Genomic DNA, 27,355 nt, shown 5'->3' with positions numbered 1-27,355 from the left:
ACTGTTTTTATTTACCTACAGTGTGCGTCGCCAATAACTTTAACATGATGTCAGACTGTTGTCTTTTCACATATACAGTCATATTCGGTCCAATGGCTAATGGGTTTACTGGTCCTCTGTGACTTGGCTTCAAACCTTTTATAGTGTGCTTTGTTTATATTGTGCACAGTGGTGTTTCCAGTGTTGTGAGCAGCAGCTGAGGACTGTGTCATGAGATGGTTAAATGGAACACTGCCAGTGTCTCACAGGTCAACACTGTGGGGATGTCATCATCAGTGAGCGAAACTGTGTTTGATTTAATGAAAAGCAGCGACTGGCTGCCGAAGCCCCCGCAGACTGCAGCCTGGTTTCCCACAGTGCAATGCACTCATCTGGAAGCAGGAAGTAAACAAATAATGCCACAGGCCGAACAGCTGGGGACGTCTGGCCGTGGGGCAGAGACACAGGACCGATGTGCCTGTTTGTTGATGTAAGGAGTGACTGGTATTTAAATTGGCATCTGGGCCAGACAATATGAATTCACTTGTGATTAATATAGTTTGATAAATTACCTGTGGTCACTTTTAGTTTTTAAATGAGAGTCAGGGGAGCATGGCAGTAACTCAACACATTAGTTTTTCACTGTATAATAATCATAATCGACTTAAATTGTAGCACTGAATACAATATTTATATCAAATTTATAGCGGGAACTATAAGTGGGAATGTTTATTAATATTCTTTTTAAAAAACAGTTGTTGTTAATTAAGAGACAATACATTATTTATCTGAGCTATATTCCTCCACATTTTTTTATATAACCTGGATGGTATGAGGTAGATCTGTTTTCCTTTTCGAGGCTGGGTGCCACTCGTCTGTTTTCATTGACTTTGCATCCACAGAATGTTCTGTCAATCCTGGTCACCAGCCTGCAATCTATATTTTGTGACATCATGTTTTGCACAGTTTTCGAGACCTGAATTAAAAAAGATAACAGATATGAACTATTATATTATCACGTATGTATGTAGGTATTTAATGAATGTGTTGTGCTCTACGGCACACAGACAAGCACAGAGAAGCCAACCAGCCTGAACCATAACCATGTAACTGCAACATGTCACACATTCTCTACGTCAGTTTCACATGGTCTGTTTTGTGTTCATACTCTACCACCATACTGTGTAAATTGAGCAACACCTCTTCCGACCCTTATTAATGCTTTCATCACTGCCTTCCAAAAGGAAAGTGAAGGTTAGGAAATGGATACGAATCTTTTCTGATCTACCAGAAGGTTAAATTAAAGCATTAACTCAAATTGAGAAAGCATAAAAGTATACAAATACTTTGCCAATTGGATGCATACACACCACATTTACCAAACTATGCAATGCATGTGAATAATAAAATAAACGACTATAGTGCATCAACCAGAACATTCTTTCTAACTAACTTGGCTCTTACAGTGCATTCAGACATACGCACATCTTCCTCTGCTGCAAAACACAAAGGATCGATCCACTACTGAGAAGAGAAATACCCATCGAAGTGCATGTGTATTTGTCAAAATGATGATGTTTATGATTCTGTTGAACTACCAGTCATTTTCCACTGCAAGGTCGACTTCACAAATATCCTAAACACAGCAGTGAGTGGCCTAAAGAGAAAGCCAGGGATCAATAGTGAACACAGACAATTAGAAATAAACTGACTTTAATTATGACCAACACTGCCATATGAACCTCAATTACTGTGGAAATGTATGGACATTTGCATTACCCTCATGGGAAGAGGACTGTACTAGTTTCAATGGGGCAAAATACAACTTATAAATGTATTTCTTTCATTTCTTTTTTTCCCCACAGGTCTTATTCGGTTGCAAGAACTTATAAAGGCGCCATCCCGCTACAACATCCGGTTAAAGATCCGGCAGCTGCCTGCAGACACCAAGGATGCGAAACCCCTGTTAAAAGAGATGAAGAGGGGGAAAGAGTTCCACATCATCTTTGACTGTGGCCACGAAATGGCTGCTGGGATCCTGAAGCAGGTGTGTGTATGTGTGTGTGTGTGTGTGTGTGTGTGCATAGTTGTAGGTGCAACTTTACACATCTGTGTTCTTACATCCTTATGAAGGCAGTTCTCAAGTTGAAACTACAGGAGACCGTTGTGAGGTTCTGAACAGAAGAAGATAGCTTCTTTATTGTGTCTGTTAAAGCAGACTTCACTGTGGCTCTTGAAACTGTGGCTTCACTTGTGTTAACAATTTAATTTGACACATTTTGTACCGTATAATTATGTGGAGTATGTTTCCTTCCTATAAGGTTCAACTGATGTTGCATATCTGGACAAATTGTTTGTTTTTTCATTCGGGTTCAGAATCAGTTTCTAGCTTTTGATAGAATTGAGAACATTTTAACGTCAAACTCCAGCTGAGCTAACATTCAGTGCCAAAGCAGGCAGTAGAGTGCGCTTTATATCAGGGATTTGTAATCCTTTTTTCCTCTATTTAAAAAAAGTAGAAACTGCTCATCAGCAGTAGCAGAATTAGTTTCTTTTCTTACTTTTATGGTCCTTTAATAAAGTTCCAGCCACTGCAGTCATCACCTCTATTACAATCCCACCTCAGGCCAATGGCCTTTTGTGTCTCATTAGGATGAGCGCCACTAAACGAAGCCTCTGTGTTGGCCTTCTTCATCAGTTTGGTAAACAGCTCCCTTTCATTTCTCTGTTCTTGAACTGCTACTAGCCAGAAAGCCCTGTGACACGTTGCTGGAGACGTTGGTGAAGTGGTGCTCAATGTTACATCTTTAATTTTTTGTTTTTTTAACTGTCTATTTTCTGCTGTCATAGTTATTACTACTGGTAGCTCACAAGCTACTTGTTGGAGATCCGTGCTTTTTATAGTGGCGTGGAAAGTACAGCTATGGAGTGTTGGATGGATGTGTGTGGTTGATCAGAGATCATATCCAATTTGTTGTAAATCTAAACCGCAATCCTTCTCTCACCAACCCTATACAAGTATTTTAGTTGCCCAATCCAAATGAAAGCTTAACAAAGTTTATATGCTATAACCATGATCTTTATCTAATGTTGATGATACCATAGTTGCCATGCAGAGATATCAAAGAAAGAAAGATTTCTTTGAAGAAATTGCCATCAAATGTTGTACATCTGTTAAACCTACAGAATTGTGGATACATGTTGTTATCTGATGTCTGGGTTGGTTTCTTTTGTTATCTGTCTGGGTTGGTTTCTTTCTTTCTGCCATACATGAGTACATGATCCCTCACTGGCTTCCCACCATTGAATGCTGCCAATTGTGTTTGATGGATACTGACCAAACAGTCCAGACACCATGTAGTAAACATAGTTACTAAAAATAGGCCAATAGACAATTATGTTTAAATTATGACTCATCCCATTATCTCATGGTAGCCAACTGTGTATCATGACTTGATTATCAAATTAATGTTATCCTCTTCTGGGATACCTTTTCCTCCACATGATGAAATGATCTTGATCCGCAAGTGAAACAAAGAAGCCTTATACACTGTGATAATGACACTTTACATTGTTAAACAGTAAAGGTTAGAATATTTCATTAGTTGCACTGTAGCAAGTGTAGAGTGGTGAATTAAACACTGCGAGGAAAAGCTTGTCCTTGTACATAAAGACGTTATTCTCACAATTCCACAGAATGGCATTTCCATGCAGCACAAGAATGTAATTTGGCATAAAAGAGTAACTTTGCAATTTGTAACTCAATTGGCAAGCAGTCATATTTCTTCTGCTAGCAGGATTTATCAAATATTAAAGACAACATGATTCACCCCCAGCACTCTGTCACTCTCCTAGGGTTTTTAATCAATGCCTGAGTGGTAGATTGCTGGGGAAGGTCAAGGACTATAGTCTCATTAATAATTTCAAAGAGAAACCCTGTTAATGGGACTTAATGAAAGACTTCACTGTCCTGACATTCAATAAAATGTGAGTGTTCACAATAACGGCATTCAAACTTGGGGACCCAATGGGAGCATGACTTTTTACTGGATCCACCTGTGGTATTAAAAAAATGTTTCCAATGCTAACCATTTACATTGCTCTAGGAGGCGGATTTACTGTCAACATCTAAAGTCACCTTTGAAAAAATGGGTCATCCATTTCACACAGAATAGACAAAATAAGGCCTCTGATTGTTAGCTAATGACTGTGGATCTAGTCGGCTCAAAAGATGACTGTCACTTGTTGATCATCGGCTGTAGCTAGCTAGCATGAGTTTCACCTGCTGGGTGTGGCTGAAACACACTAGTGCAAACAAAAAAATGGAAATAAAACAGAAACATGTGTGTGTGTTGCAGGATGGAGATAGTTAGCTCTTTTAAAGGACAGTATCATAATGATCCTAAACTCTCACTGTGGAGATTTCAGTCCTGAACGGGTAGCACAGCCTGTTAGCACACGTAATATTGGGGTTAGCTAATCACATTTGACTTTCTTTCGTAAGTAGAGCTATTTGCTTCTGTAGATGGTTCGACAGTTACATTTTTACATCCAGAAAAAAAAAATCAACCACCCTGAAGTCAGTTTAAAGCGTCAACAATTTAAAATGTCATTCTTTTAATTTGTTAGAGTCATCTATAGTGGGTTTTTTTTCCAAAAAAAAGTAATTAAAATGATTAAGAAATAAAAGAATATATTTCTATTGCCATCAATGGATTAAATGAAAATGATAATGTTATTTAAACAGCTCGTAAATCTCTCTCCAATATCTATTTTATTTTGCTTTGAAAACACCTTCGAACTGTATTAATTTAAGTTTCGCGCCATAAACTACATTTTACAAGATGACATATCGAATCATGACAACATCAGTTAACTCAGTTTTACTGAATAGAGCATGAACGCATCATCACATGGAACACATCCCGATGCAACCTCCTTAGCTCTTAGTTTCGGTGCTGCAAACATAACTAGCTCTCCGCATGCTGATTTCAACACAGATTTGTTGTTCACAATTATCAGGTTATCGCGTTATCAGGGATCGGTGACTAGAAAGCATTAATGCCGATCTCACAATAACATATTTTTTAACTGCACATCAGCTGACAACAATTGTCAGTAAAACTTAATTTCACACTTTGATAGTTAAACTGTATAATAAATCCGCTGTTCACACCTAAACACATACGCCTACACTTTTGGTGAAATTGCTAGCTAGCTTTGTAGTATTGACAGAATAAACACAGACTTCAAACAGTCCTGCCCCATAATTCAATTCAATTCAAATCACAAATTACCAATTTGCCTTTACAATCCCAGGACCTCACATCGGATTAGGAAAAACTTTCACAAAAAAAACCTTTCACAGGGAAAAAAGGAAAGAAACCTTCAGGAGAGCAACAGAGGAGGATCCCTTTCCCTGGATGGACAGAAGCAATAGATGTCATGTGTACAGAATGAACAGCGTTACACAGTTACAACACATTCAATGAATATGACATAAATGAGTAAGGAGCATGGACCACGATCCAGACCACCAAAATCCATGAAACAGAAGGAGGAAGAGAGGAGAGGGGGGGGGATCAGCAGGGCCATGGCAGGGGGCAGGGCCACGGAGGCAGGAGGCATCGTAAAGGAGGCTGGACCAATGAGGTCGGCCTTTGAGGCACAGAGAAGGAGGCAGGGCCATTAGGAAAGAGGCCAAGTCCAGGCCAGGGGCTGGATGCAGGAAGCAGGGGCAAGGGGTCAGGACCCAGGACCAGCTTCAGACACAGCCAGGTCCAATGAGGCGAGAAGGCACAAAGACTCCGGGGAAGAAGTAGAGTTAGTAATGTGCAATGAAGAGACGGAAAGGAGAGAGAGAAGAGGAGAGAGGTGCTCAGTGTATCCTAAAACATCCCCCAGCAGCCTATAAGCCTATAGCAGCATATCAAGGGGCTGGACATGGGGAAACCTGATTCAGCCCCAACTATAAGCACTATTAAAGAGGAAAGTCTCTCTTTACTGTCTACTCTTAAATGAGGTGACTGTGTCTGCCTCCCGGACTGAAAGTGGAAGCTGATTTTATAAAAGAGGAGCTTGATAACTGAAGGCTCTTGCTCCCATCCTACTTGATAGGACTCTAGGAACCACAAGTAGCCCGGCATTTAGTGAGCGCAGCTCTCCAGTGGGGCAATATGGTACTACAAGCTCCTTAAGATATGATGGTGCATCACCAATCAAGGCTTTGTAGGTGAGGAGAAGAATAAGGTGTGTTGTAAAGTGAAAAGCTGTGCAAACCTTTGGTTGTGCTGTCTAACTTGTCTCATATCTAAACTCGGCGTGTCACCAAGAAGCACAGATTTTGAAAACAGTCCCGCTGTACAATTCATGGTTATGAATGAAGGATTTTCCTCAAATTTCATCTGAATTCAACCTTTAAATGCTACAACACAAATGGGAAGTGTTTTTTTCCTGTTTTTTGATAGCTTTGATAGATTTTTCTAGGATGTAAGTTGTCTCTTAATTTGTTTTCGTTGCCCACTAAAAAATTGAATATGAGATCTGAAAGGTTAACGACACTCTTCTGTTATCACAAGGTCCAGGAAATAGCATCATGTGAATCCCTACTGAGTGGGCTGGCTCTCAGACGGAATGCTGGAGGCTTTCTCGAGGTTTCCCACCTGATACCAGCAGCCATTATCCCTTCCTATCTGTTTAATCATCCTTTCCACACAGTGATCTGTGATTCATAATGGTTTAGTGAGTCTCTACACGGCGGGCAGGACTTTGACACCACCATATAGCACCATCCAGCCGGAATGGGGTAGCATACAGCCAGCACACACACACACACACACACACACACACAGTCTAGATGATAATAGAATTATGCAGAGAAAGGTTCCACTTTAGAATCTCATCTCAGATGTGCATTTTTAGAGACAGATTGCCTTGGTAATGGTGCGAATGAGTACATATTCCTCGCTTGGTAAGATGAAAGGCAATCGCAGACAGATGACAAAAGTCTGACTCACACTGAGCGTGAACCAAGGCGACAGTCAAGTCAAATTACATGGATATAATAAACTTAAAATGGAAATGGAACAGAGGAGAATGTAGCTTCCATTCTCCTTCTGTGCACACAGTAAGTTCTGGTCTTCACGTTGTTTGGTGAAACTACGTATTTAAACAACAATGAGGACAGGGTCTATAGTGTGTTTTTGTACTTAAATTTGCAAACTAAATGTTTGTTTTTCCATCATTTCATATTTAGTTGCTTGTGGCTTAAGTAAAGCCCTGGCTTCCTTCTTCTCAGCCGTGTCTTGCAACTCTTGGTGTTCCCAGGCCAGTTTTAGTTGCTTGAACTCAAATAGGGTTGGGTATTGAACCTCTTTTTTACTGTAGCCAATCACTGCGGAGCGTTGCAACTTTTCACTAGTTTTGTCAATTTTTACGAGTTGACTAGCAGTTAACCCAAACCACTTAAAAACTGTGATTGCGCAGTAGAATTATTATAATATTGACAAAAGCAATAGGTTCCTTGCACTTTCTGTGCAATGGGACCCAAATATTCTGTTGAATATTATAGATATTATTAAACTCTCATCATCAGCGCTGTGAATGTGCGCATGAATGGTTGGCTATGGAGATAGCCTGGAAACCTGTCCAAGGGTGTACCCTGCCTTCACCCAATGTTAACTGACTTATGTTCAATAAATATTTAGTTTCCGTCCAATGCCAATCTTTTTGTTTGTTAATTCCGACTTTCTGCAATATCTCTCGGCAACTATACCATGATTAAGGTAGGTGAAAGAACATGGTTAGAACATGAACTTTAACATGACATGAACTATGGTCTCCTGCATGGAAGTCAAGCATTAAAAGAACCAATTTACCACCCCGTGCCCCACACCCTGACTTTACATTACTTCCATGAAGGACACACTACATCCCACATCGGCACGGGATGTAAATCGTCATGTGCAGACTTGTCAAATATTGAGATAATTTCTGGGATAATGGGATGCATTAACATATCCATCTGGCACATTTACACTGACTGTTGCTCTACATACCACTCTGTTCGGGAGAAATGTTGATGAGCTGCTTGCACTTTTCCTGGCTGTGCCAATAAAGTCTGTTCCAAACAGAGCCAGCGCTAAAAGCATCATATTGTCAAATCAACACCAGAAGTATCACACCTCACAAGCTGTTCTTTTCTTCAGAATGTTGTAAACACCAGTGTTCAAACAATCTCCCAAAGTAACTCCACCCTGGACCTCATTATTGTGCGATGACTTCCTTATTTTTCCCAAATGTCGTTTATCTCCATATTGCTCTACATATGCCAAGCGATGAGACTGAGCTCTGTCTTCTGCTTTATTTAGCAGTTTTTTTTATTTTTGGTGGGCGTTTGTTTCTTATCTCTGAGCCTGTGGCTGCAGCAGTGCAGCAGAATATGTGCCTCTTCACATTACATGGTACTACAGCCAGTAATACAGCCACACAAAATGACAAATGTCTGTGTGTGTGCAAAATATGACAAATATGACAAAATCTTCCTTCCCTATTCATTTATAAATCTCTCCCTCTCCCAATCGCTCTCTCTCTCTGCCTCCTTCTGTCACTCTCTTTCTTAGGCTCTGGCCATGGGGATGATGACAGAGTATTATCACTATATCTTCACCACACTGGTAAGTAGCGAAAGAGGCTGTGCCGCACAATCATTTTGGCATCAGGTCTAACTCAGAGCTCCATATCTCCATGAAGATGTTTTGCATCCCAAAGAACGAGACGACGCTGCTCTTCAATCTTCATTTTCTCCGACATTAATTTTATATTCATTGCCTTGGATCATTCTTTGTCCCTTTAATGTCTTTTTCCAGAGCTAAAGAAAATAATAGCATAGTTTGTTGAGACATCAAGATAGCTGTTTATTTTCTTTACCTTTTTTTTTTCTGTTTCACATCTTCTTTCTGGCATTCGTCTTTTTCTTTAAGTTACTGTGAGGATTCTTTAACTGGTTATGAAACAGTTTAAATGTATTACCGACATATCAATATAGTTATTCTGAATGCTTGTCATCGGTGCAACCGGGTCCGATTTATGGGGCAGGTTCCTTCAGTTCTGGTCCAGATCTTCCTCTTCATCCTTCATATTTTGTCTTCCTCATGGATGTTTTAAAGTCAGCCTTGCTGCCAATTAGTCCCGGTAGCAACCCTAACCCAACCACAATGCTGCTGTGCAAAATCCCCTGTGGCCCAAAAAGCATTTTGTTGAATTTAGTGCATTTATATAGCGCTTTATTCAATGCGATTCCTTCCAGGCACAGGCCCTACCATCACAAGCACATTGGGGTTCAATGGCTGGCCCAAGGGCACTTCAAAGTGTGAACACAAGCTGGGGATTGAACTGACCCTGTGGTTAGTGAATGAACCTCTTGACCTACTGAACCTCAGCCCCCCTTTCCCCACAGACCAGCATTACAAAAGAAGACGTCAGCAGGCGGCTCTCTGGTAGCGGTGCTGGGTCACCTACTTGTATCGTGAGGAAAAGCTCATAAAACAACTGTCCTTCAACAATGAGTCAAACTCTACAGCAAAGACACATCTTAATCAGCCGGCTGTTTTCCTCTATTATTTCACAACCATTCAGTTTTGACAAGACAAAAATAAATAGTTGTGAGTCATGTTGAAAATATACCATTACACTTAATCACGTTCTAAAAAAACACATTTAAAGTTTCTACACTTTCTGTTTAACAGATCTAACATCACAGCTGTTTTCTTCCATCAGCTGCAGGTCCGATTGTCTAAATGCACAAATGTCACACAATGAAGAGGGCAAAGTATACATTGCACCAAACATCAATAGACTACCTCTGGATGTACATGAGGAATAGTTTATCTCTGAGCATCCAGGATATTAAACTGTGACCTGTTTGGAAAAAGAAATTGAAAATTATCGATACAGATTTCACTGCACCGTGGAAAATAATTCTGATGTTCAAGCATAATTACTAATGTACTTCTTTTGGTGAATTTTGTGATATTTTGAAGTTCCCATCCAGATTTAAAAGAGAGTATTGTTTTAATAGCTCGCACAGACAGTAGTACTAGCTCAGCTACCCCCATCAGTCACTTGACCTTGGAGGTCAAGTTCTCAAAATACATCCACGGTCTTACTTTTCTCCCTCCTCTTTATCTTCCGTGTCCTCATTTATTTTCCTTCCTGCTTCTTATCTGCCTCAATTTTCCCTTTGCTTCCTCCCCCACTTCTTCTGCCTCTTGTTATTATGACGCTTGATATTAATCAGCGGCGGTAGTAGTCATAGTAGTATTTGTAGCAGTAGTGTTTCTTTGTCACAATGGCGACAGCCAGTTGGAATATCTGGTAATAAAGAGTGCCATCCAGAGTCTCGGCATACAAGTGAGGCAGAAGATGGTGTCACTATTTATTCATGACCTCAATGTGAAGGGCTGGATTCAGTGTGTAGCTCTGATACTGCGTGGCAAGTGACCTCGCCTTGGGTTGTCTCAGGAGAAAGTCCCCTTCTCTGTCCACACAAGGAAATGTAAAACAAGACACACATGTGCGTATGTCCACACACTCCTCAGTACTATTCTAAGCTCCCTGACTGTATAGACTGTGTTTTCTTTCAGTCCATGTTGCACGTCAAAAGATTTGACTGAATTAAAACTCTTATTGAAGTCCCATCCCACCCTCATCCTGAAGAGGCTGCTTGTGTCACCCGATATCAAAACACTGTCTCTCACTCTGTGTGGGTCCCGCCTCCCTACTGACCTCTACTTTTTTTTTTTTAATGTCAAGTTCCTTTGAAAGCTGAATAATTCCAATTTTCATCACGGCGGCTAAAAGAGATCATTTCTTTAGGTTTGAAATGAAACATCCAAATGAGCGCACGTTCTTTCCACAGCCATTCTCCAGGCCCAATTTATGTGAGATAATTAAATTTCCCTCTGGTGTTTTCAGGAAGATGAAAAATGAAATACAAACACGAGTGAGGGAGTGGAGGTGTTTGGCAGACAGAGTCCGGTGCTGACAGCATAATTCTCCCAGCAGAGTGAACAAACCAGTACACTGCGGCCACATATGGCGGCCTTTTCCCTGCCAGATTTATATTTACTCTTCACTTACCTTGTGTTAAGTGTTTGTCTAATATATATGGAAGGTTTGTCATCATGGGCCTGACTGAAGGCTGGAGTTTGGTCAGTTTGATTTTTTTAATCTATTGCTTTTTTAACACTATCATTCTAATGATAAAAATGATAGGTATTAGTGGTGGTAGTGAGAGATATTTACACAAATACATATTTATTGTGAGTGCAATCATTTTTTTTTTTTCTGGACTTTTTCACAGAACACAGATATTGTGTGGTGAAAAAGTGACGTTTCTAAGCTTTCACACTGCAAATAAAGGCATTTGGACATTGACACTGAGTCACTGTTTACCAGAAGGTAAAGTCGAGTTCCCTCACTTTGCTAAAAGGAAACAAAACATCCAACAGTAGTTTACCTCAGATCTCTGCCTCAAATCTGTTGGAACACCTTATTGACATTTATTTCATTTTGTAACAAATTGGCATAGCTCTCTCTAGCAAGTTTTTTGCATGCATTTTTGAGATAATTTGTCCCGCCTTCGATGCAACGTTAAGATAAAAAGACACCTACCAATACCTTGAAAGCTGATTTAATAACATTCTGTATATTGTTATAATCACTACAAATTACAGTTTGGACCACATTTGATCTGGTCTCTGCTTTAGAATCTGTAGTTTAAGTTAAATGTTAGCAGGGGAAATAACAGATTTGTAAGCTCAATAGTTGAATGTTTCTTATAAAAAATGCTCTTTTGGAGTCATGGTTAACTTCCTTCTTTCCTGCTACCTTTGACTGAAGATATTCTCAGTTGTTTATTATTTTTCCGGATGGTTTAACCAGAGAGCCATGTCCATGTAAGCTCTCACTGAGAACATTTATTTGACTCTTCCTCCCACTCTACAGGCATAACAAGTAGATGAATAACCATTCACGAGACGCACAACGTCTTAACATTAAGGTGTCATTGGATATGATGCTGGTTAAGCTTTCTTTTTTTTTTTACTACAGGGCTGATGATTATTGACATTTCGGTGTTTCTCTCCTTTATATAATGTATTTTTTCATTACTCCCCAGGATCTGTTTGCACTAGACGTGGAGCCTTACCGATACAGTGGTGTGAACATGACGGGCTTCAGGATCCTCAACACTGAGAACAGCCAAGTGGCCTCGATCATCGAGAAATGGTCCATGGAGCGACTGCAGGCTCCACCCAAACCTGACTCTGGTCTACTGGACGGCTTCATGACCGTGAGTCTCATGAACAAAACAAATGAGTAGTGAATGAGGGAATCCCTCCGTCCAGCTTGTCAGAGACGAGTTGTCACGGCATGGCATCCATCTGCTCGGTGTAACTGAGGCTGGTTCCCATTGGTCCGTTGAGTACATTGGAGAGAACAAACACCAATACATTTTATTTACTTCAAAGGTCTCCATGCTTGTCTTCTGAGGTCACATTTATATATGTAGATTGGTTCTTTGCCTCTGGACCAACGAAAAACACGTAAATATGTGAAATATGAAGTAAGATAAATATGTTGTTGCCTCTGAGGAGTTCCTCTTCCATCTTACCACCTTCGGTGAAGCATCTTATGAACTTTTCTTGTCTCTATACACTCTATTTTATGCAATTGCCATGGAATTAATATTTTATGATGCATTTTATTTTTGATCTACTTACAAAACTAAATTGTTTTACTTCTTTGACTTCCTTAGAAGGAAGGCTTCAAAGTTCAGGAAATGGAGCTCTAGCGCAAGTTCAGACAGGAAGATCAGACCCCTCAGCCCGCCATCTATTCCTCACATTCCTGCCAATCATTCCTCACACATGCTCACGCATTGTTTACTTGCTGTCATTGCTCTGCACCGTCAATCATGAAACCAGCTGTGCAGATCAGCTGATCCCCTCTATCCAATAAGCACACGGAAACAATGACACGGTTAGCCAATCATCTTGCTGCTGTCGCTGTCTCATTTAAATATGACTGTCTCGTTACCTTCAGTTCTTTCATGCTGCTGTTACGCACCCCTCCACCTCCCCATCTCCGCCCAGTCTCCACGGATCCATCAGCTTCATCAACTCATCATTCCATCAGCTCATCAGCCACCACCAGGTCCAGACTCCACGGGGGGATCTATCTCGTTGCTGATCGGGGCAGTCGGCCCTTCAATTGCAAATCTCCCCGCAGAGTCCAAGCGCCAAAGACTCTGAGACTTCATCATTTCATATCATCTGTTAACAATAAACATGCATCCTTTCTTTATCTAACTGGTCTCTCCCTGATTGAAATACAGATACAGAAAAATTGAATAGTACATGTAGAGCGGAAGTCAGCAGAACTTGCACTATTGTTTAGACCAATATATTTTGACTTGTGGCCTTCATCGGGGACATGATGTAACAACAAATATTTGAGGTCAGAAAATATTACACACAGCCAATCATATACATGCACACACATATCACATGTGCAAATATGGGCTGTATGCGGTCATGTGACTTCAGGCCAAATTGAGAAGCAAGGGCATTCATGAAACTATATTGGTTCATACGATGGAAAAATGGAAGTAAAGTCTGGTATTTAGTCTGTACAGATGTGGCCTATATTAAAAACACTTTCATTTAAAAACATTTAATAAAGCAATGCATATATTAGGGGAGCAACAACAAGATACATCATAAAAAAAATACATCATAAAAGATAATCATAAGAGAACCATTAGTGAACACATAAGTGAGAGATATTAAAGAACAACTTCAAATCTCATTACGAGTCATCATTCATGCCCTCTGGAAATAAACATGAAATAAAAAAATCCAAAATGGTTCTCTCTTTTTCCTGAGAAAGTTGACGACAGCAACTTTTATGACTTTATATATAACCATATTGAATAGAAATAGAACAGGTTGACGTGGCACTGTAATTAAAGTATAGCCACAAAGTTACCAGAATCAATCATGAATGAGCTGCAAAAGCGTATGAAGAACAACTTTATTGTTTCTGAATCACAGCAGTGTTAAGCACCTCCAAAATATTAACAGACTGCTTTAGATGCTCTGCTTCTGAAACGGAGGGGTGGTGTTTTGTTTTGTTTAGTGTGCGCTCTCGGAATTTGCTCTCGGATTTATGGACGTGTAAAAATAGAACTGTATCTATTTTATGATGCTTCGAAAACACATGTAATGGACTATTGAGACAGCCACCCCAAAACGTTGTGTGCTTCTCCCCTTTTTCTCTGACTGGCTGGTTTTTAACAGACATAAAGTCATCAAAAGCACTGTTGGGGACACGATAGAGCTGTTACAACGGTTGTGCTGTGGCATCTCGTTCTGTAACGAGCCCGTCGTCCTGAGGGAGTCAAATGGTAAAACCCTGGTGCCCCGAGTTGTGGGCTCCGGGTGTGATGAGAAGAGTCTCTGTCACTGTGATCTGAAACCTCTCTGATCCGAGCACACTGCCTGTAATAACTGTGCCTCCACGCATGCTTTCATACCATCTCTTATCTGGGAACCGTGCCAACAAGCCTCTACCCACCAGAGACAAGGAATGGGAAGGAAAAGAAAGTAATGGAGGAGATAGGAGAAATGAGATGAGGGGGATGAATTAAAGAAGAAGAAGAAGAAGAAGAAGAAGAAGAAGAAGAAGAAGAAGAAGAAGAAGAAGAAGAAGAAGAAGAAGAAGAAGAAGAAGAAGAAGAAATACAGAGAGTGGGTGAAGGGAAGGCAGAAGTGAAATCAGAGTCCTTGTGTTTTATTCCCACATGGATTGTTGAGGTGTTAAACGTTAGGCCGATGTAGCCGCTTGGTCTGATTCCAGTTGGAAAGCACTGGGAGCGGCAACGGCAACATGTTGGCTGCTGATTGAAAACAGTGGCTTACCTCTGGGGAATAACAGATTCCTTTTTATTTTTTTTCTCTCTCTAAAATAGCGAGATGTTGCTGAGTCATGTTTCTGGATTGATATCGGAGAGTGGGTGTTACTCGGTTTAAGCCCCTTTTGTTGGATTTGTGGCTCAATCAATACTCTTTACCACTTGAGACCCAGAATGGACTGTGTGTGTAATAACTGTACACAAAAAAGCACAGAGGGCCTTTATGGCTGCGACATGGAGTCTGAGAGTCAATGTGATGTCTTATAAAAGATGTGTCTCATCATCTTTGTGTTTATATTCATGTGCTGTAGAGAGTCATCAGGCCAGCAGAGCTCGTGGTTATTTCTGGATCGGCGACAGACAGAGATTTATGTGTGTGAGGAGTGTGCGGTGACCCTGCTCATCAGTGAATTAATGGCATATGAGTTTGAAGGTGGGGATTGATTAATTAGACAAATGGCAATCAGTCAGCAGCTAATGCATATTGACATGGTGAAAGGTTCCGTAAACGTTTGATTAACGGCTTAATTTGTGTGCTGTATTTACGGTTTTGTGTGCTTAAGTAGTGAACTGCTGATGTGCTGTAACTTATGGACTCGCAAGATCATGACAGATTGCACTGAGTGAGCAGTCCGGAGACTTCATTTTCACACACCAATCAGCACCGTTGGTCCACATTTAGTGGATGGGATCGCAGATTGAAATACTGCGGCTGATTGCAGAATACAACCGGAGCCAAAATTGATGCTACGTTTGAATTTGGTGAATCTTGAAATGCTGATATTGTGTTGTTGACCAATTGAAAGTGTCTGGAGAGCGCAGTGCTTTGAGTCTGTGTTGCATGGTTCAATGTGACGCTCCTCCATAAAAGATGTGACTGTTGTTGATAAGTGATAAGAGAAGAATGGTTAGTATGAAAGCATTACATTATTGTTCTTTACGATATCTGAAATCACTCCCTCCTTCACTCAGTCAGTACTACACCAAACACACCCTCAGCAGTTTTTCTACAAAGAGCAGTACATTGAGATTTCAATGTATGATCATAGTCAACATTATCATAATCATCATAATCATCATCATCATCATCATCATTATCACCGTCAGGGGATTTTTGCAGTCATAAAACCGATTGCATTGTGGGATTGTTAGCATTAAGTATTGTAGTTGGGACACTCCTGTTGTCTTTCCCATTGTAGAAATCTTTTTATAGACCAACTTATGTTCTGGGGACCCATTTTTCTAAAATGGCAAATCATCGCGACCCGGCACAACATTCTTTAATACTCTAAATCATGAGCAGAATTTGAGCATAAATGATCGACTGCCGTTTCCACATCACCTTAAAGAGATAAACGAGCTGCTTCACATCATGTTATTAAAAACATATACACATGTTCAATACTTTATAAATGAGACAACACAAATGACTTTAAGTGTAGTTAACACACTCTCGTTCTTTTCATCAGTTAAACAAACAGAATGTATGCTAGCCTTTCATATCAGATTGTACGTCATAAGTAGGCTTCAATTATCAGAACAATACGAACATTCAGGCTCCCTCAAGTGGCTCAAAGGTGAACTGCAGATATAAATGTTAAATATGAGAATGGAAGACATTAAGCAAATGTATTTGCTGACCTTGATAACAAATCCCCTGTGTTCACCTGTGGGAGTGACTGGTATAGAACATACATTTCATATTCAGAATACAGAACTCAAACTACTGTCCACTAAAATGAGTGATTCTATTCGCAACATATATCACTATAATTCCTCCCAGCCAATTCGTGTGAATGTGCAGATTCATTTTCCATGAGTTATTTGGAGAAATAATTGTAGTTATTTGGAGAAATATGTTGTCTTTAATTGTGTCACGGTGCATATTTACTTTCTAATTCCGTATGTTATATAAGAGCACAGGCTGTGCTGTGCAGGCAGAATAGAATCAGTACTTCTGCTGTTGCTGATGTGAATTTGATGTGTAGTTGACCTTCCCCTGATTTGTATATCAAAATCCAACAGTGTCCTTTATTCCATAAAATAACTTCCCATCACCCACCCGCTGAACCAACCAGCAGTGAACATAAACCATGTACACAATAACAAAAACATAGACAACAAGAAGTAACAAGGAGGTATATCTTCAAAGCCTTGTGTAGAGTTATAAGATCTGTCAAATAATTTTACTATCCAACGGTATTTTTTTTTGGTCGTACAGCATTTTGTGCTGCAATGCATTTTATAATAAAATACATGCTGAATTGATTCAGAATGAAGAACTTGATAATAGCGTTTTAATGGAGTCTCACTCACATCCCACAGTACTGAAGACCACACCAGGTCTCTGCTGTTCAATCTTCCAACATGTATCATCACATTCTTTCTCTCATGTTTTAACTCCTCCCTCCACAGCTTTTCTCTCTGTAGCCCTGAACTGCATCTGCATGAAATCATGAAAGTGGTCCAGAGACTTTTTTCTTCTTCTTCTTTTTTCGAGAACATGTTTTTGTGTGACAAATCAAGTAAACTCACCATGCGCCTCGTTCCTTTATGCCGCCTTCGATTAATGTGGCGGCAGGGAGAATCCCTGCCCAGAGTCGTGGCTTAACATGCACGACGAGTGTGACCTTACAAGCTCCACGCTCTCATTACCATAATGTCTCTCCTTGTTAATTGCTTAAGCTGCTGTCTCATTCATTGTGTACCCTGCTAATTTGAAACAGGTTAAAAAAAAAAAACACTCAAGCACGACTGTCACTTCTGCATTTGTCTCTTTGTGATAAGTTGGAAAGCCGGAGATGTTAACTTTTACCCTCGACCGGGCAAACGGGTTGACCCCTTAGTCACCAAGGTCGTGTCTTTGTTTGTTGCAGCTCCAAAACACAGTTGGTATTCAGAGCCACGTCAACGCTGCCGACTCATTTCTGTTCCCGTATTACCATAAATGTGCCAGACCTACATTTAAATGGGGGCAGTGACGGAAAGCTATTTCCTTTTTGACAGATATCATTTAAAGTCTGATCCAAACAGAGTTATGAAAAGAAGAAAAAATGTCACCCAGACATCAGACATATTCCGGGATTCATATTATCTGAGCATCACTCAAACAGGCATATGGTGGACATCGTGAAAGAATGAATCATATGAGAAATGTGTTATTATAGCAGGAGGCTCTGCAGAAGGCTTACCAGACAAAAATGTGTTAGCACTTTGCAATGATTGTGTGGCTGCCAATAAACCTACTTATATTTACTTATGTGTCAATCATATGACAATCATAATTCATTTTTTTCATTATCGAAGACCATTCATTACATTAAAAGTGTCACCTGCACATGGATGCATACATAACATATTAACTAATCCTCTCCATTTAGCTGTCTATTTACTGCCTGTGTCGGCAAAAACAATACGTTTTATTACCTTTTGTAGTTATGGTCAAATGTTTTGTTTTTAATCATCATTTTTTTTGTTTGTCTTCCAACACTCAAAAATGTCCTGCTCTGAAAAGTAAATCTGTCACAACGTCCACTTGTTTAATTTTTCCAGGAGCTTTTTTAATAACGCATGCCTTCATCAGTACCTGTATGTTGTTCAGCTATAATGAACTCATTGTTGTATGACCTAAATGAAATTGCGGTCACATGATGACAATACAACAAGCCATATACATTTTTCAATAATCATGTCACATGTACTTATCACTGTACCACATCCATTTGCTGATGAAGGTCATGAAATGTGGCAAAAAGCTCCAGGAAAAAAAACAACTTTATGGGCTATCTGAGCAACTGTGTGCCACACATATGTGCATTTTAACTATTGACAAAATTTATATATACAGTGTTTTTGTATCACAAACAATAATATTGTGATATCATTTGGAGCAAGAGGATTACTTAAATGTGTCATAGGATGTTATTTTGATTATTAAAATGCTCACCTTGATGTCATTCTGATGTTTACAAGAATCGACAGCAAAGAAATGGATGAACGTGACCACTGGTTTATGATGTTGAAAACACTATTTTTTACTACGTGACAGTACGGGTTGCCAGGTTGCCATTGGGAACAATTTAGAAAGATTGCCAACCACGGAAATCAGTTTTAGAGACAACGGTGGGGCAAATAAAGTTAATGACTGTGGGTTCAACTAACCCGTCAACATCACAAACAAATATGCAAATCGAATCAACTGAAAAACAACCAGACAAACCTGAATGAATAACAACAAGGACATTCGTGAATTCTTGGGAGGCGAAGTAGCCCAACATTTTTGAGCTGGATGGAAAATTATACCGCAAAGCATGTAGAACCCCTTTATCATACATCATGAGAATGATTTCTCTTTTTAATAGAAAGAGTCGCTCATCACAGCAGCATTCTTAAACAGTGCTTTGTTTGAAACTAATATTTAAAAACTCATGACATTTTAACTCATTTAAAAGATTATACAATACGTGGAAGACATAATTAGATCCACACTCCGCAGGATGTGTTCAGTATCTCTAGTGTTTTGTTCTGGTGGTCTTTTGTCATTTATTGGCAGAAAAAGAGATGATTGAAGGACGAGGCTGGTGGAGGGATGGAGAGCCGGGCTTTTTCCTCTCTATCCTGCCTGTTCCTTTCCCAAACTGTCAGTCAGGCTGTCCCTGTGGAGACCTCCTTGAGTGGCAGAACAGGCTGGGAAACATGGCCTGGATTGGTTTAAGAGGCGAATGAGTCCGTGGGGGTGCAGGCTGGACTTGGGGTTGGGAGGGTTTGGGGGTGCTGACCTGGGCCAGAGTTCAGGTCTGGACTAGGGGTGGCTGTCAAAGCACACAACAGTATACAAACACCTGCCTGCTTGATACCTAGAGCATGCGCCACTCTCAGACTTCACTATTTTCCAAGACACACAGCTGGTGCTGTTTTGGAAGGGCTTCCAAAGTATTTGTCTGGAGTTCGAGCTGTTTGAAGGAGCTGTCATTAGGAGGAGGCTAATATTTGGTTATTCCCTCATTTTGGCTGCGGCCCCAATCTCTGCGCTGGATGGATGCAGTTAGACCGTGCCCTTCTCCGCCTCCTAGATGGAGCTTCTGTCAGCTTAGTTCACTCCATCTGCTTCTCTGCGTGCATCACGCCATCTCTCTGTCTCCCCTCTCTGGCTCGCAGACTTGGATCTGGATCTGGCTCTGGTATTGTCCAAATGTTTGGGGAAAGAATTTGGCTGTGACGGGTTGCCGGAACATTATTTCGGCAGATGCCGTTACTCGTGCAGAGGCTTGGCAGTGCTTGGCAGCGTTGGGGAGGACGAGGGGCAGTGGCTCCGGTGCCACAGGGTTCACCCAGAGAGCCACTTAGTGTCTGGGACCTCACATTCTACAATGCGAGGGGGTTTTCACACTATTACATTCATTCAATTAACATGATCTGTTTTTTAATGTCTGCAGTTTGTACAGCAGCATGTCAGGGTTTCAGGAGTGGGCTTCAGATTAGAGAGCATTCAAACGAGACTTCAGCTCAGCTCCTTGTTCTTGGCAGGCTTGGTGGAGTGGCTGCTCTGCCTTTTCAGCCACGTTGTCAGTCTAAGAGGCAGTGACACTTTAATTCTGAGCACGAGAACACCGGGGGGCTGTATGGCTTCATAAAACACACTGCATTCAAATTCAAAAACATGCACTGACGAATGCAGGCAATAAGCTCGACGTCGTCGTATGAGACGCGCCATATAATCTTGCCAAAAATGACATGAACTCACCAGGATGTCTGTGCCGCGCCGCAACCGAGTGGCAAAGAGGTGCAGCGGTGTGTGTGTGTGTGTGTGCGAGCAGTTCCGTTGTCTGTGAGAGTTCAAAGCAAACACGGTGTCCAAAACAGTAACAGTGAGCAAGCGGCCGAGAGGTGCGACAGAGCGAGTCGTTCCGTTAGCTGCTTGCCAAACACGCAGCCGTTATCTACCCACTGTGGGCGCAGAGTGGCAGGGGTCGGAGACGCACTCAGCTGTGTGCCACTTTGACTGTGGGCCGACGAAGAGTAGTGAGTGAGGAGTCAGCAGGAAGTCAACCGTAGTACGAAAAAGGCAACAGAAGGTGTTTTGAGAAAGCGTAAGGCAGCGAAAAACCACTAGAGGTCCTTGCGCACGCAGCCATAACTGGTCAGGCAAAAATATTACGCAGTTTGGTGCAGTAGAATGTGATATTCGCGGTGGACAGACACAGAGGTGCACACTCACTCACCCATTCATGACTCATGATGAGACAATAATAATCATTTTTCTTTTGGGTTTAACCCCTCTCGAGTCGATGGACGCGCCGACGGTTAAATTCATATCTCCGCGGTAAAACGGCACATAAATATGTTGAAAGGATGTTGACGTAATCTGTAGACGTTCTACTTACGTGTTCTTCTCACGAGATCGTACGCGAGTCACACATCGAGCCAAGAGCTTGGACGCCGCATGACGTTTGTGTCGAGCTCCACCCTTCAACGAAATTTGTGGAACATATTTTGTGTGAAACTGACCAATGAACACTAAGGACCTAGGCACCTTACGCTTTGGAAAACTACTGCAGTTTTCAGTCAGTAAATAGGTTGTTTTATACAGTATATAGGACATATTCTGTTAAAAAGAATACCACTTTGTTTGTCAGGCTGATCCCTCTTGAAAAACAGACTAAAATATAAAGTAATGATTTAGTTTGAAAACAAAAACGGTTGTAATGTTCATTTATCATTTGCATACATCCCATGATGCTTGATCTGTAGTATGAAGTCATTTCTCAGTCCCATTTGATCTCTCTCTCCCATTTGGTGAACACATTTATTGCATGTATCTACTATTGTATTCATATATTCCACCTTTTGTGAAGCTGAGGCTTTGGTAAACCAATGTCCATCACCAAAACAATTCGTCCACATGAGTAAAGGTATGTTTTCACAAAAGATTTGAAGAATCTTAATAAATCGGACTTCAACTTTTCAGCTTTAGGGCCAAATGACCTCTTTACTTTGTGCCTAAAGACAATGGTTCTTCATTATATAGATAGCTGAGATTGTTCTGCAATTTGTTATGTATAACACATGGGTATGTATAAAATGCAAGGGCCTTTTAAAAAGGTGAATCTAAGAAATTATGTAAAATCAAGAAAAAGACCGTAGATCCCATGGGGTTAATCAACTGAAACTAATGATTTTGTTAACTTAGAATGAGCAGTTTTATTTCTCCATTTGGAGACGGTCCTCTTTATAGAATCCACCATGTTGCACTGCCATGATCTACAGAAGCCCAGAACAGACAAACCAACACTAGCTCTAGATTTGGCCATTTGGGTTTTCACGTCTGCCACCGTAGTTATGCATGCTTGGCATATACTGTATATGGGAGAGGTTTTAGTTTTCAGCTGCTAGTAATTTTGTATATCTTTATATTTAACTCCATTACCAAATGTAAAGAATAAACACCAGCAATGTTCACAACCTGGCAACATGTACTTATTATTAGTTTATCACAGCTCTACAATGCATTAATAAATGAGTTATGACCCTTAATAAAGCCATTAGATTCTACTCTATAATTGTTGCCCTATTACAAACCCACCAGTATAGAGATGCCCTCTCTGTATTTATACTGTGGGAAGCCTTATTTCCTACAGACATCAACATATTGTCTTTAACTGGCCAGTGAATTATTGATACAACGGTTTGAATGATTTATAGCAATACAATGTATACTTTGTACAGCTAGGAATTATCTCTCCTGCTTCTTCTCTTCTTCAGAGTAAACAACAACAAAAAAACATAGCAAACACATGCCGAGCAATATTAAATATGAAGACAATATTTAAAGAATGGTAAAAAAGTAAATTAATAGTAACAAAGTAAATGTGTGTCGTTAGAGTGTGTGGCTGTGTAGCAGTTGTGCGGGTAAAGCTGAGTGCTGCTGTCTGCAGCATCCACAGCTGGATGAATGACTCCGAGCCCTGTGGTGTCGCCATCAGGTTTCTGTGTAGACGTCGTCCTCTTAGATGGGTTACTGCAAAAACACAGCCATAATATGTTTTTTTGGAAACATATCAGGCGACGTTGACTCATAACCCCTTTCAATACACCACCGCTGCTAACCTAATGCTTACCCAGCTACTCCATCCCAGAGGATGGATGGTCTCATACGAGGAATATTTGCAAAACAAAACAAAGACTGACACAAATATTAAGTTTTGCTAACATGTACTTATGTCTTGTCACGTCATGTCATGTTTTTACCTTTCCAAGTAACATACTGTCCCTGTTAACACCCAGCAGTATTGGTGCAGTTAGTAGAGTGAATGTGTTTTTAAGCTATTTGTTTCCTTTCAGTTCAGTGTGATATCCGACAGTTGAAGACAATAACTAGTGATTACTTTCATTTTCGCTTAATTTGTTGAGTATTCTTTCATTTAATTATTCATCCTGTAATAAAAAGTGTGAATGATGTAAAACCAGAAAAGTTGGAAATATTCAAAGACGCTGCGGAATGTTTGGCAATTTGGTTTGACACTTCAGTATTTCAGTATATCTAGATTTTCTTTCATTAAATTGAGCGGTGCATTGTTAATTATACTGCTTATTCAATGACCACCTCCTCATGAAGACAATATTGATGAAAGTTCATTCATATTTTGTGATGAGAGTATGATATGTTGCAGCCCACCTATTCAATTCAATTCAATTCAATTCAGTTTATTTTGTATAGCCCAATATCACAAATTACAAATTTGCCTCAGAGGGCTTTACAATCTGTACACATATGACATCCCTGTCCCAGGACCTCACATCGGATCAGGAAAAACTCCCCAAAAATAACCTTTCACAGGGAAAAAAGGGAAGAAACCTTCAGGAGAGCAACAGAGGAGGATCCCTCTCCTCGGATGGACAGATGCAATAGATGTCATGTGTACAGAATGAACAGCATTTACAAAGTTACATAAACACATTACATGAATATGACAATGTACCTAGCTGTGGTTACCATAGACACGATATGCTACGTCAAAAAAGACTTTACCCAGTCCAAACATTCAGAACCGACAGTTACCTCATTTGTAAAGTCTGTTATTAACTAGCTCTCCCAAGGAGTTCATGTTTTCAGTGTGGTGAGCTTGTTTGTTTGTTTGACAGCAGGATTGTCTTTAGAAGATGTTCAATTTCCTTGAAGCTTGGTTGAAGGTTGTAGCAAGGGCCAATGGAGAAACCATTACATTTTGGAGCAGATCCAAACCACGGGAGGGATACACAAATTCGTATTCACTTTCATTAACATTGCAAGATAGGGCTTTTGGCATTGGCCGAGGTCTGCGCCGTCCGAGTGCCCTTCTAGTTTATAATGTGTGTCGATGGAACTGAACTGGTGAAAAATGTGTTTACAAAAGCTATCGTCAGGTTTTCTTTTCCTGAGGGAACTGTCATTGCTTTCGGTCAGTAGGACGCTTTTAAATGTATTTTTCTTTTGCCAGTGCCATGTATTATGCTGACGATGAATGAATGATCGGCATAGCATTCAAACATCTATCTATTCACACCTAATTCATTCACTAACCTTGGAGAAGAGAAGCAGGGCTCTGGGTGGCACGGTGTTTGCCGTAGTTTAAACACTGTGTTGAGAGTGTGTAAAGGTCTGAAGGAGTGTCGAGTGTCGACGAACACTTCTGCTTTCATCTCCAAAGTTTACAAATCATTTCTCTTTCTCCACAAACACTACTTTGCATATTGTTTACGAATCAGCTTAGTTAACTGGATACATATACTAATATTAGGCCTATATTGTGCTACTGGCTATTATAGAATATCTATACCCATCTTTTAACTTCTCCTTTTAGAGCGTCTATGGGAGTGACATTCGATACCGTCTGTAATGAGCAGGTTTCAGCTTGGTCATTGCCATGAGCCATCATTAAATCTGTTACCCATGGTGCAATGCTCCTGACTGTGTGCAGCGGCACTCTAACCGAGCTGCAAGCGGCGGATAAGAGGTTACAGACTCACAGTGTTGGAGAGGGTGCAGGTGGTGTCATGCTTGTTAGGAAGGGAAATAAACTTGAGAAATATGTTCAACTTGCACAATGTTTTCTTTTGCCAGCTAGCTGCCCAGTAGATGCTCTAACCTTGGGTCTAATTTCCCACAACCTCCAGAGAGCGTTTGAAGCTGTGAATGGCTGCTGGACTACGCAGCACCGAGCCTACTCTCACTTTAGGTCACTGGCTGCATTACAGTTTCCTCTGTACACACAGTACATCGTTTCACTGCGAGTACGACTCCAGCACTCTCTCCCTATTAAAGCCCACAGCTAATTCCTAACTCTGATCGCACAGTGCTCGCCCTGCCAACGTCCTGATCCGGCCCAGGCTGAGAGAGTTTGCAGACGTTCCGAGGGTCCTTATAGCAGATTCCTTTCTCCGCTCATTATCTGCTTGCTGGGAAAAACTCATCAGATTCACTTGAGTGTTAAGACTATTAGTCCTCCTGACAGTGTGTCTTAGTCACGGGACAGTGGATTCTGCTACTAAAGCAATATGGCAGAGCTCTGCTCGTAGTCATGTCTACAGTCCATTCAGGGCTAGGGCATTAGTATGCCTGACAGAGTAGCAGTCTTTTTAATTAGCAAAGCTCCGCTTAAAGACTTAAACTCATTTGTGTTGCTTTGAGCGAGATCAAATACAACACTCTGGGTGGTTTTTTTGGGTCTCTCAGCGCATTCTGCAGTGGAGTCTCGCATCAGAGAGAGAGACAGGCGGGTTTGATAGACATATCATCGCACAAACCATAATCAAATGTGCACCGACTCAGCACACCCTTTACCGTAGAGTTTATTAGAAAGCTGCAGCTGGAGACATTATGGATTCAGTTCTCCATTATTGTGTATTAAGTTTAAAGAGTATTCCTCACGATTAGCCCACTGAGGAGCAAATAAAGAATGGAAGGATCAAATGTAATATATTTCTGGAGGATATATAACTCAGATTGCCTTGCTTTTATGGCAATCTATAGTGCAACCCTATTGCAGACTGAATTCATGATGCTTTACTTATAATGTCGACACACAAGTACTTTCATTTCCACAATTATTGCATTTTTCTCATAACCTGTCTGATTATAAAAGTTGGAGAAGGGTGACAGTAGTGGTTTCAGTTCTGTCTTTTACTGAGACATGTCCTACCCGACGTCACAACCCACAGCTTCTGGAGAGAAAATGTATATGTCTGCATCATCATGCAACAAATCAAAGATAGTAGTGGAATATTCTTTCTACATGTTCATCTCTATTACAGTGTCCTTGAATCGGTCAGTCCTTAACGATAATTGAATACAAGGTTAAACTAGGAGAAATGTTCCTGAGTCACGGAGGGTTAGAAAGTGAAACTGGGATAAAAGTCACAAACTCTACAATATCTGGTATGAGTAAGATGACCGCTGAATCACTTCTACCGTATTCACTTGTCAAGCTCTTTAGAGTCGCCTTGCACAGCAGAGACAACAGTAATTAGGTGGTACAGTCCAACGCCCCGCTGTGTCCTGGCTGAGGACGTGTTCTGTAAAGGACAGGTTGTGTTAATGTAGTGGTCAGTGAGTTTATCAGAGAAGCAAGTTCCCTGATGCAGTTAATAACTGTCACCACTGAGTCATCACAAGGCCACGCTCGTTATTACCCAAGTTGTGGTGCATTGTCAGGGGACAGATGCAACAGTGTGGAGGAGTCAGACTCAGGCCTGAAGATGTTCTGACATACTTTTAAACAAGGGAAGTTCACACCCGAGGCCCCAGGGCTGCTGCTTTTCTCACCCTCAAATCAAAAAGACTTCGAGCATCAAGGTATTCTGCCGACATGTTCAGAGTTTTTACAATATTCATCGCTTCACCGTGAGGGACTCTTATCAAAGGGCTCCCTTACAGCTTCGGTGAGGCTGTTTAGGCAGATAAATAGCTGCTGCTCGGTCTCTGGCCCCAGGGACAGGAGCTCGACATTGTGGACCTGGATGCACAACAAACAAGGTCACTCTGAGGTGTTATTATGGTCTGTCATCACCTCTTCTAATACTCAGTTTTTAATCACATCATTTCGTGATTTATGTTTTGGGCGATGCAACCAGTGATGGTTGGTTGAATTGATGGTATGTGACAGTGTTGTCCTAAATATTATTAAGTTATGGGATTGGTGAAAGAAGACTGTTGGTAAAGAGTTGTGTGCAGTAACTGTGTAGACCTAATTTGCATCAATTGATCACTATGATTTCTTGCATTATAATCATTATAAATTGCACCAAATGTGGATTAATTTGCTTCTGAAAATAGTACCCAATAAATGTACTATGTCCTCTTGTTAAAGCAAAGATATTGTCAATATGTGTGCTGTCTTTGAAGATGTCTGTCTTTAATGGTCTTTG

At 40.7% G+C, this 27,355-nt stretch overlaps 1 protein-coding gene across 2 annotated transcripts in view; it reads left to right on the top strand.

Annotated features, from left to right (window-relative positions):
- The window catches only part of grik2 (glutamate receptor, ionotropic, kainate 2), a 220,370-nt gene that overhangs the window by 79,380 nt on the left and 113,635 nt on the right, over positions 1-27,355 (top strand). Inside the window, exons 4-6 of one of the 2 annotated variants that reach the window (XM_034528752.1) lie at positions 1,845-2,026; positions 8,601-8,654; positions 12,158-12,331. In XM_034528752.1, the coding sequence (XP_034384643.1) occupies positions 1,845-2,026; positions 8,601-8,654; positions 12,158-12,331 (410 nt within the window). Of the gene's footprint in view, positions 1-1,839; positions 2,027-8,600; positions 8,655-12,157; positions 12,332-27,355 lie in introns of both variants that reach the window. The other variant, XM_034528753.1, reaches the window with a different exon arrangement.

The sequence above is a fragment of the Cyclopterus lumpus genome, chromosome 25 (genome assembly GCF_009769545.1).
Source record: "Cyclopterus lumpus isolate fCycLum1 chromosome 25, fCycLum1.pri, whole genome shotgun sequence".
NCBI lineage: Eukaryota > Metazoa > Chordata > Actinopteri > Perciformes > Cyclopteridae > Cyclopterus > Cyclopterus lumpus.
Note: the sequence above shows the minus strand (reverse complement) of the source record. Positions and strands in the feature narration are given on the sequence as shown.